Below are 11671 nucleotides of genomic sequence, written 5' to 3' on the forward strand. Positions count from 1 at the left end.
ATCCACAAACTTCTGGATTTTTTCGCTTGACCACTCCATAATGTCGTGTGTGAGGAGACATCCTTCCGCTTTGGTGCCTACTCTGTTGTTGCAACTTTGATTCCATGAGTCATTGTGTTATTCTGTCCTACAGTTTAGTAAAGAGTCCATGCCTGAAAGTGAAATGTATTTCAAGGAGAAAGTTATTTTGGCTGAAATTGGTAAATCAAACACTGTCGCTTGCACACACAACATGCTGTCATTCGCACACTAATATACAGTCTCTTACACGTAGAAGTCGATGATACAGCCCACATACACACTCACGTTAGCAAGAAATTATCATCCCACAACTCCGTCGATTTCCTTTAGGAATACACGTACGGTAAAACTGTTGAAATAAACCTGTGTAGGCTTAATGATACAGTAATGCAAATGATTACATATGATAGGGTCTCATCCAAGTCAAGCTCTGCTTATCATGGTGACGGTCCCCTATATTGACTACTCCCTTGTTCACATACGATTGCAGTCAAGCATTAGTTGCTATTTTCATTATATTATCAAGGGCGGTGTTGTTACCGTACGAATTTGACAATTCCTATAGTGATTTGTATTTACTACTTTGTATCAGTTTGTGTTGATTTGTCACTACACTAAAAAAAAAACCAACAGAAATAAAACCAAACCAAACCAAACCAAACCAAACCAAACCAAAAGAAAAAAGTGATGAAACATCACCGGAGTCTAGAAGAAATCAGGCAAGGCCGACATGAATGGTGAAAGATCAACATCCATCTATGATATCATATAACTTTATATCATATCAATCTTACATACAATTATGTATATTATCAACTCATCTAGACCGGTCTTGGATATTGGGTTGATATCGGCAGATTTTGTGTAACTCATAAATGGTGTTATTTCTAACAGAGTTTGATATACAATTATATCAGTAAAGGTGAACTAAAATTGTTAAAATTGGTAGTCTTGCGTTTTCAAATCAACGTCTATCCATGTCATATGTATTATGTAATACGCTAATAAAATTAATACTTTTAATAAGCAAGAACCGCTTTGAAGATACTTTTTTTAAAAGCATTAGCTCAAACATCGTTAAAGTTTCTTTATCGATTTCTTGTGAAACTCGCGCGCAGAATCATTATCTCAATAATCTTGGCAAAATTGGTATGATAAACACCCTTTCAATTCAACAAGGCATAATGTATATGAATACTATCAAGGACGGTATAATTATCATCGTGTGTTTTATCATTCTCTTACACCAATGTGACATATCAAGTCGATGATGAAAAAGATTGTTTGTTCAGGTTGTTTGTGTGCGTGAGTTTTTATTGTTATTATTATCATTATTATTATCATCATTTTTGTACTTTAAAGAAAAAACAAATCTTACACACCGACCTTTAAATTGCGTAAGTGAGACTCATGGAAAGGGAAAGTCATCGGTAGACTGGCGTCTGAAAACTGAGGAATTCGAATAAAATAATAGTTTGTTTTGCCGGTGTATGAACTCCCGCTCTTTTATTTTATGTTTTGTTCTGTCATGCTTTTCTTCTCACAAAATTGCAATTTCCATGAGCTAAAACATAATGATTATGAAACATCAAAATTCCATAACTTTTTTCCCCCACTTTCTCGTCTTGGATAAATGTTAGCTTGAATATCATATAACATAGTCCTTTTATATCTTTACTCCCACATTGTTTTTTGTTTGGTACAGATGATTTATATTTTTCCATTCGTCGTTCATTTACATAACACACGCTCTTGTGACGTTGTTGTTTGTTGCTGGTTTTTTTTCTTTTTGTCAGCCTTCCTTGTGCACAGTCTCCTTCAGCAATAAGACCTGAAGTCGAGTGACTTGGCACCAAATCAAGTCGCAATCCCCTGTGAATCTCTTCAAGCCTGTATTTGGTGCTATTATTATTTCTTCTTGGAGCAGGAGTTACCGAAGAGGAACGTGATGACGAGGAAAAAAAAAACAATTCTTTGCCAGAATTGACCTTCCAATCACTTGTAATTACACGCCCTCAGTTCGAGGTGCAATTCCTTTTGCATTCCCTCTTTGTTTTTTGTCTCCTTTTCAAGATACTTGTTAAAAAAATATATAATATTTCTTATCAGTAAATTTGAGCAAGTTGGTCACGTAGGCCACTAACAGTTCTCTGTCATCAACAGAAGATGACTTTCTTGGTACCGACAAGGAGGTGATACGGATGTAGCTATACGTGTATAAGATGAATGTAGGTGTTGGTTTTCAATATTTTGGTCTGTATGACGACGTTTTACACCAGTTCAGTTCATTTCGAGAGACTTTGTGGTTGGTATGTTGATGTTGTTACTTTTAATATTATGATGTGTGCTGTTCGCGCTGAGGGAAGACTGTGCTCCAACGCATGGCTGACCTCCCTCAAGAGCGTCTGAAGATCGGACCTCCTTTTTCCCAGGTCGGTGTAGATTGCTTCGGGCCATGGGAAGTAGTCACCAGGAAGACCAGAGGAGGTGCTGCGAAAAGCAAGAGATGGGGAATGATATTCTCCTGCTTGACCTCCAGAGCTCTTCATATCGAAGTTCTTGAGGAACTGAGCACTTCGTCATGTATCAATGCACTGCGGCGATTCATGGCTGTGCGAGGCAAAGTGGAAACCTTTTGGTCCGATAGAGGATCAAATTTTGTGGGAGTCTTGAATGACAAGGTGTTTCGCACCTTTCTGGAGAGGAACAACACAGAGTGGAAGCTAAATCCACCCCATGCCCCACACATTGGAGGAGCCTGGGAAAGAATGGTAGGACTATTCAAGAGAATTCTCAAGGGCATTCTGCTCGAGACTAGAGAGAAAAGTTTCACCCATGAGACTTTGGTCACATTCATGATGGAAGCTATGGCCATCGTGAATGCTAGACCTCTTGTTCCACTGAGTTCTGATCCAGAGGACACATCTTTCCTCTCACCTTCGGTGCTCTTGACTCAGAAACATGGGAGCATTGAAGAGGTGCTTGTCGAGGATTGGAAGCGTAACATGTACACTGCTCAGTGGAAACGCGTCCAAATCCTGGCCGACAGGTTTTGGAAACAATGGAGACTCCGCTACTTGCAAAGCCTTCAGCAGAGGCGCAAATGGACAGGTACGGAGAGGAATGTCATGAAGGGTGACATAGTCCTGTTGAGAGACAGGGAGGTCAAACGAAACCAGTGGCCTCTTGGGATCGTTGAGAGTGTTGGTTCTGGAGATGATGGTTTAGTCCGTCAAGTTCAAGTCCGTCTGCCTGCAACTGGAAAAACCTATTGTAGGCCAATCCAGGAGTTAATTTTGTTGGTTGAGGCGGAGTAAACGCCTGTTCATGGTCAGTTTGAAGGCCACTTTGTGACTTGTTGACAATTGTTTAGTTTTAGAGTTTACATTTCGCATGTAACGTGTACCATAAGTTATGTGTATTTGTATTTAATCAATAGTGGATGTGTTGTGGACATCCTAGGTAACATTTTAAGTTTTGAAGATTTTAACGTCCGTCGGACGTTGGGGGAGTGTGCTGTTCGCGCTGAATTGTTTTTGCAATTTCGGCTTCCCATACTTAGGCTAGTGTTAGCGCATCAAATGTAGCAGTGATTGTGTGTAAAGTGTATGCGCGCGCAATATATATAGTAGTGTAATTTTCGGCCTTCCATAATGGGCTAGAAAGATGGCGCACGAACCGACGGTTTGCTGGTTCGTGAGTCTAGCAAAAATGCAGAAAACGTGTAAGATTATCACACGATAATCACAGAATTCCGGATGGAAGTCTTGCATCTGATGGTTCTGCGTAAGTTTACGATTATTATGTTGTTCATAGTTCTTGATAAAAGAGAATTTAAATGCCTTTTGTGTGTCCGGATATCATGAACGGTCTAGCGTAAAGTGACGCTAGTGTAGGTTATGTACGGTGCATATTGATAAAGCGTAGGATTGATAGCTTCGCATTGTGCATTGTACGTTGCGTGTAGAGTTACTGTAGTTGTAGCGTTGTAGATTCGCATTGGCTCTTTGTGTTATAATTTGGCCGTGAGCTGATATGATGTGTAGAGCAGTATTAAGAATTTGATTTATATGGTGGTAATACATTCAGAATTAATTCACAACTCCTGTAAAGATGAGAAGTTTGATTCATACAGTTAAGTAACTCAGTTTGTTGAGTAAGATTTCCAGGTGAAGATGTAAAAGTAGATATGTGACCGTGCACCTCAAAACGAACATAAAGTCGCACACACTGATTTTGCGTGAGGACTGAAAATAAGTGAAATGGGTCAACCTAGCCGAACTTGACTTTTTCATATTTTCTGAAAGAGCGGGTCTTCTTTCACATTATGCTAAATTTGGTATCGTAAAACGGGCAGGAAAGTGTGTTTTTCAGCAATTTATCTCGAACATTTTGGTAGAATAGTGTGATTAGGTGTGTCTTTAGAATCCCTTTTTCATTTCTGAAAAGTCCTGTCCACACTCTTCACTTTCAACGCTAATAACTTTTGAAAGGATAGTGCTAGTACTGCTTTGAAAGTTGGCATTAATTATGGACAGAATGTGTTAATGAGGCATGCTTAATTTCAGTTTAATTTGATAATCCCTTCATTGTTGTTACTCTGGTGGTTTACTTCCTGGTTGTTGTCCCATTCATCGCACAGCCAGCACGGTTTGGTAAAGATTAAGTGCTTGAATAGACAGTGTACTTCAGAGCCTCTTTTCTCAGTTCACGCTTTTCCTGAGTTTGTGCTTTCTTTCCAATATGTAGATAGGTTAGGAGAGTCCGTTTGATTTGAGTTATACATCATTTTAAAGCTTAAAGTCTGCTCTTTCAGAATATGGTCTCAACTAAAAATTCATATCTGGCGACTTTTTATTTGTTTTGAGGTGCAGGGTCACATATGAGGTTGGACTTGATATTATAGTAATGGTGAAGATTAGTGATAATTTCGCTGTGTGGACAGTTCCAGTCTAAATAATGCCTTGAGACGTCAGTATGAAAAGACTTTCTTTTGTGTTTTGAGATACAGTGTACGTGCTTTACGTGTTACACTCATATGTGGCTTTATAATGGTAATGTACGGGCTGAAATATTGTCACATTTATATGTGATATGAAGTGTACGTTATTATGGCATCTTAAGCAGCTCTGGCTTAGGGAAATTATTATTTACCTTGCTTAAATGTACGAAGGCGAGCGTAGTGCCACACATGTAGGCATATAATGTGTGATATATTAGTTATTTTGCATTTTCCATACAATCCTTTGCAACTTACTGTATTATTTCACAGCTTGGGACAGGATCGCAATCGGAATGCATCCAGAAGGGTTAAGCTTCTAGGCTTGGAAGATCACAAGTCTGTAAGTCTGGTATAGGGTCTTTATATGCATATCACGGCCTCTAAATATTTTTTTTTGTGGACATTGCAATAGAACATGAATATTGTTACAGTGTCACCTACAAAGTGTAATAACATTGATACAGTGTGACAGTGGATGGATAATGGACATATATAAGATGGCGGATACTGCTAGGCTGTAGGGTTTACACCCGCTGCAAATTTTGCCTGTGCCTTCGCAGTCGCCCAATCCATCGCACCATCATTACCTGTTTGATATATTGTGTATGTATCTATCACCACGTATGAGTCTGTTTCATGCCCGGAGGGACTGCATATATAAGGGATATCCAGTGTCATTTTTCCTGATCACTGCTTGCTCTGTCATGGATTCATGTGCTCAGTCCCACCAACTGCATGCTATATTCGTATGATGCTGAACCATGCTTTAACGGAATCAGGTGCCTGTGTTTGTCTATTATTTCAAAGGAAATGATCCATCCATCACCATGATCCAGAGTCTTTTATCGCTGATCGTGAGTGCCTTTATGTTTTGTGGGGATTGCATCTAAGGAATATCAAGTGACAAATTTTGTTCCAATTCTTGTACTGTATTGGGTCCATTTGCCTAGTCCCACTCGTAAGACTTACATTTCCTATTGCTGTATATTCACATACTGCGGAACACTGCCGACGGAATCCTGTGTATGGGAAAGTCTCATCCTTCTATCTAAAGAAGTGTGCTATTCATCATGGCCCAGATTCCCTTAATCCTGATTGTAAGTGCCCTTCTCACACTTGGCGTCAAATCGGGTCACTGTCGCTCAAAGTTCAACATTCCGAACTTAGATGCTGATGAATGGAAGCGATTAGACTCCGATTTAAAAGCGCGAATAGCCCCTATTCATCATGAGTTAGCCATTGACGCTATCAGTCCAAAAGAAGCTTGTAAACACTTTGTTGACATTTTGACAGAGATTTTACTAAGCCATCCCGACTGTACTCTTGACGAGACGAGTGCGTGCAGCAAATTTTACTCCAGATTTTCATCAAAAACACTGCAAGATGTTACCAAGCTAAAAAACAAACTTAGAAAAAAGGCATACGGAAAAAATGCGACTGAAGAAGATAGGAAACTCTTCAGACAAGCAGTCAAGGCCCATAGTCATCTGAAGAGAATTGAGAGAGATAAGAGAAACGAGTCTAAAGCCAGACGTCAGGAAAAATTGTATTTGAGAGATTTTTGGAATTTTGCCAAGAAATGTTCATCAGGATGCCTAGAGAAACCCTCCACTAAACCGTCATTCACAAGAGAAACTGCTGACCGTTATTTTGTAAACGCATACTCTACAGGCAATCCCATCGACAAAGCAAAATTATCATGGTTCCCATACATTGATGTGGACACTAGATCTTTTGACCTCAGTCCAATTAAACCCAAAGATATCAAGTGTATTTTGAAAAGGAAAAAACCTACGTCTGCCCCAGGTAATGGCGGGATAATGTATGGGATGCTGCGAAAGCTACCTAGCTCGCACCACTATCTGGCAACGCTGTTCACGAAACTTCTGCAGACCGCGGATCCTCCCCTCTTGAATACCAGCAGGAATATAATGGGGGACAGGGGATCACCTTGGAACACACCTCTGTGAAACTCAAACTTAGAGGTCGACCACTGGGGTCCTCGTACCTCCCCGTCAAGTCTAGAGTACAGGTTTTTGACATAGGTTCTGAGTTCGATAGGGAAGGAGTAGTATTCAAGAACATAATGAATGAGATCATGCTCTATTGACCCGAACGCATCCTGGAGATCGAAGAATGTTACATGAAGAGTTTTGTTCTTAGCCTTTGCATGACTGAGAAGTTCATGGAGGACTTGGTTATTCTCAATACAACCGCTGACACCCCTCAAGAAAGCCTTCTGCATATTAGGGTTGATAAGACCGTTTTGGACAGCAAAGTTTTCAACCCTCTCCGCAAGTATTTGGTGGTGTAGCTTGCCAACGCACGACGTAAGAGCTATCATCCTAAAGTTCTTGGGGTCGTCAGTCGAACCGGACTTGTGAATAAGGGACACAATGGAGCTCGACCAGTCAATCCTATTCTAAATTATCTTCAGTCAGTAGAAGATAAGTTTGGTTACAACATGAACGGAACACGGTATATCAGTGTGCCATTCGCAGATGATTTCAATCTAATCACAGGTCATAAACGTACGCATCAACGTGTGATGAATGAAATTGCTTCTTTAACTGGTAGTATGAATTTAATAATAATAATAATAATAATATGAAATATTTATTTAGCGCTTAATACAACATGTTTGTAAGCGCTTTACAATGCTAAACAACCAAACATACAAATCAGCTTAGAATAACAAATAATTTACTACAAATGCATACAGGGCCTACATAATCATTAATTCTGCTCTAAAAATAAATGAGTCTTAAGTTTCTTTTTGAAGATGTCAACGGAGGTGGAGGTCTGAATGTGAGTAGGGAGAGTGTTCCAAAGAAGGGGGGCACAAACGGAAAAAGCACGGTCACCATAACGATTGTGGGTGCGAGGGCCAAGTTTAAGTTGGGTTGCAGATGATGATCTTAGGTTAATGTGTGTATCCGGTCTGGGTTTCGATGAGATCAGGTCAGTTAGATATATAGGTGAACGGTTATGGATGATGTTGTAGGTGATGAGAAGAATCTTGAACTTGATTCGTTGTGGGATTAACAGCCAGTGGAGATTGCGGATGACAGGGGTGATGCGATCATACTTTCTAGTACAGGTGATGAGACGGGCAGCAGTGTTCTGTATATGCTGAAGTGGAGCGAGATGACATGCAGGTAAGTTGATGAGCAAACTGTTGCAATAATCCAGATGCGATGTTACAAGAGCATTAACAAGTCGTTCTGTGGAGCTCTGGTTGAGGTATTTCCGGATTGTCCTGATCCTGTAGATGCCAGAAGAAGCAGCCCGGCACACCTTGCGAATGTGCTCCTTTACATCTGAAGCAATCCAAATGCTGTTGTTTTTCGATCTGTTGTGGATCGCCAAGCGATGTTGAGTTTTCGATTAATGGCACTCCAATTCATAACGTGAAAGAAAAATCTGAAAAGTTCTTGGGCTCATTGTTAACATTTTGGATGAAGACTAGCGACGCTTTCATGTTTATCAAAGAGAAACTGTCACATATCTTGAACAATGTTGATGAAAGTCATGTCCGAAATGAATACAAAGTAGCCGTGCTGACCAGATACTCTTTGCCTTCTTTGCGTTATGTCCTTACTGTACATGATATGACAAACACCCAGTTATCTATCCTTGACGGAATGCTGGCATCTTAGACTCATCCTCTTCCTCATCGCCACTATCATAATCATCATCAACATCATCAACATTGTCATCATCATCATTTTCATCAATATTGTCATCATCATCATAATCACCATCATCATTACCATCGTTATCATCATCGTCATCACTATGAATTATACCACAGAGGTGAGAGGAATACTATATGTATATCATATGTTTATATAAAGCAATTATTTGTGGGCCGGTTATGTCCATTTTGATCTTCCCCCTTTGTATTGTTAATTATGTATATTCATAGGATCTATATTTTTGCATTATGTATTTATCATTATGTATATTTTCCCGTTTTTTCTATAATATTGGATGTGAAATAATTACGATTATGTTGGGTGGATTTAATGCAATTCATTGGTAGTGAATTCCGGTAGATTCGTATAATTGAACGAATGATTAGAGTTATTTGTGTGTGTGTGTGTGTGTGTGTGTGTGTGTGTGTGTTTCTTAGGTTAAATTTATGCTGATATAAGTTCATTTTAGCGGGTTTTTTTTTCTTTTCGTCCTGAAACAGCTGTTCATGTATCATGTTTGTGTGTAAATGTACTTGTATACATGTATATATTTGTGTAACTGTCAATTGTGGTGTGATGGACCGGGTCCACTGTATTTCTTTCCTTGTACTTACCTGCCTGTGGGCAGGTAGTATCCTAGGAATATTCATCACATGCTTTAATTTGCAATTGAAATAAAGTATGTTATATATATATTATAAAGCTGCCATTTCTTGATGTGTAGTGAATACATACATAGATACAAAATGTGTATGTATAATGATGCAGTACAAGACAGTGTACTATTGTTTGTTCAGAAGAAGCAAACCTTTTTGTGTGTTAATGGAGCATTATATCCATATACATTCAATTTATTGTGATCCAAAGAAATGTATGTTTGATATATTCATACAGTGTATCATTCATTGTTTCATTTGCAGTTTTACCGTTCGTTCATCACATACATGCGCATACGCACTTGGGCTTGCGCATGCACAGCAAGAAGGAGAATTCAATAAAGACAAGAGTGCAACGTTCGACTCGACTGTCTGCAATTTTATTCTTGTTGTACATTGTGTGTACGGCGGTCAGCTGACTGGATAGGATCTAGTGTTACCTAGAAATCCGAGGCCAGCATATGGTGTGTGTATTTATTATCAGCGAACAATAACGAAAATCGAAACAGAACTAGCGTAATGAATTTTAGAAAGGTGTATGAATAATGATGATGATGGTGGTGACGGTATTGTTGTTTGTGGTTGAAATTTTCCGTTTCTTAATTCAAATGAAAGTGTTCAGTTATGAATCATCCGGATTGAAGTAAGTGTACTATATCATGTTATAATTAAAGGTAGACCTTACTGTTTACCATTTGGAACATTAATTTAAAGAAAAAAAAGATGTTCGAGTTATCACATAATATTATGTGTATACGTCAGTTGTATCACAAAACATTCTAACAGTAACATATAAATATTTCGCCGTAAAGCCTGAAATATCACCATTTTTTTTTTCACAATAAACCCTAACTGTCGACGGTTTATTCTGGAAACAATTTGATTATAACAATTGTTCACATTTTGCACATTTAGCAATACTTTACATTGATTGTACTGCTTAACATTTCACATTGACTGTTTCTATCCCTAACTCACGTTTTAGAACTACATGTATTTTGAAGTACTATTTTTTATTCACCTGCAAATGTTGAATAATGCCTTTAAGTAGGCAGATAATGAACAGAACATTTCTATTTTTTGTTCTTGCTGTTGATGTTAATGCTCTCTCTTTTGTTTTGTTCCCAGTAATCAATAAGCATTAATAGGATTGTGGGAAAATGGGTCAAACCAATGAACAGTCAATAAGGAGAGAAATCGGTCAGTGTGTAAGTGCTCTAATCTGGCACCCTATACATGCGCCTCATAAAAAAGAACATGGTTGGCTAAGCTTTTTCGTGAGGAGAGCGCCGATACCATTCACTATGCCATTAGGAAAAACAAAAAGTGACTCGCTGCCAAATGGGATCACTGACGACAGGATTTCCCCTTGGACAAAATTGGTTTATCCCGATCAATCTCGTCGGTATGAAGTAGGTTCCTCCTTTTCCCACAGATGGGAGGGGAAGACTCTTATTTCTGATAGAGAAATAGCAAACCCAATAATGAAGTCTTGGCGATTAATTTTCGATTCGTCGAATCGGAGCTTCTTTCGCGGAAAAGGGTCCTGCTCGATAATTATTACACAGCCAGTCTTCCGTGATTCAATTAGAGCATGGACGTTATGAAGGGTGCGAGATGGGGCGCAGCGATTGACTATCTACATAAAGTATCCGCATTCTACCTATACACACTGGACACACACAAGCAAACGCGCACACATACTCGTGATCTTGCAATGAGTGATACGTAGTGAAACCTATACGCACACGTATACATGTTTATATCTATATTATTAAATAATTTTGTATTCATAAAAGTCCGGTTTATATGCCATGAAGGCCTACCTCTAATCATAACATTGTGTTTGCATTCATTTTCAAAGCAGCGAGAGGTTTCAATAAAAGAAAAGAAAGAAAAGATACGATGAAATAAGTGCAAGAGAGAAAATGCGAAGTTCAGGAAACAAGAGAAAGAACCCCAATGAAAACAATACCGATCATCAGTTATGGTTGCCAATTTAAAAACAGTGAGATATTCTGTTATCATGTACAGGGTGCAGTAGATCAATCAACTAAAAGCATAATTTTGAGATACCAACAAAACAGAAATGAAAAAAAAAATCTTCCTCTGCATTTGGCCATTTTTGTTGTTGTTGTTGACTTTGTATTCCCTTTCTTCTTATCCTTGTCATAGCTTCCACGTTTAAAGATCTCTCACTTCAAATCGATAATGGTGCTGTTATATTTATATCGACTATGTGTGGGTGGTATATGAGCCACGTGTGAAATCACGAGCTGAGAGATGGCACAATA

The 11671-nt window shown here is 38.8% G+C and overlaps 1 protein-coding gene across 1 annotated transcript; it reads left to right on the forward strand.

The window, feature by feature from the left end:
- The first annotated feature begins 2402 nt into the window (after positions 1-2402).
- On the forward strand, positions 2403-3338 carry LOC139742001 (uncharacterized). Its single transcript, XM_071652565.1, has one exon. It carries the CDS (start codon positions 2403-2405, stop codon positions 3336-3338), a length of 936 nt encoding a protein of 311 aa, XP_071508666.1.
- The last annotated feature ends 8333 nt before the right edge of the window (positions 3339-11671 follow it).

Source organism: Diadema antillarum, unplaced genomic scaffold (assembly GCF_040938485.1).
Source record: "Diadema antillarum isolate AM-2024a unplaced genomic scaffold, OU_Dant_1.0 seq00000973_RagTag, whole genome shotgun sequence".
Lineage (NCBI taxonomy): Eukaryota > Metazoa > Echinodermata > Echinoidea > Diadematoida > Diadematidae > Diadema > Diadema antillarum.

What these genes read in the sequence shown, in the direction of transcription:
- LOC139742001 (XM_071652565.1), top strand. Translation starts at nt 2,403, where the DNA reads ATGGCTGACCTCCCTCAAGAGCGTCTGAAGATCGGACCTCCTTTTTCC.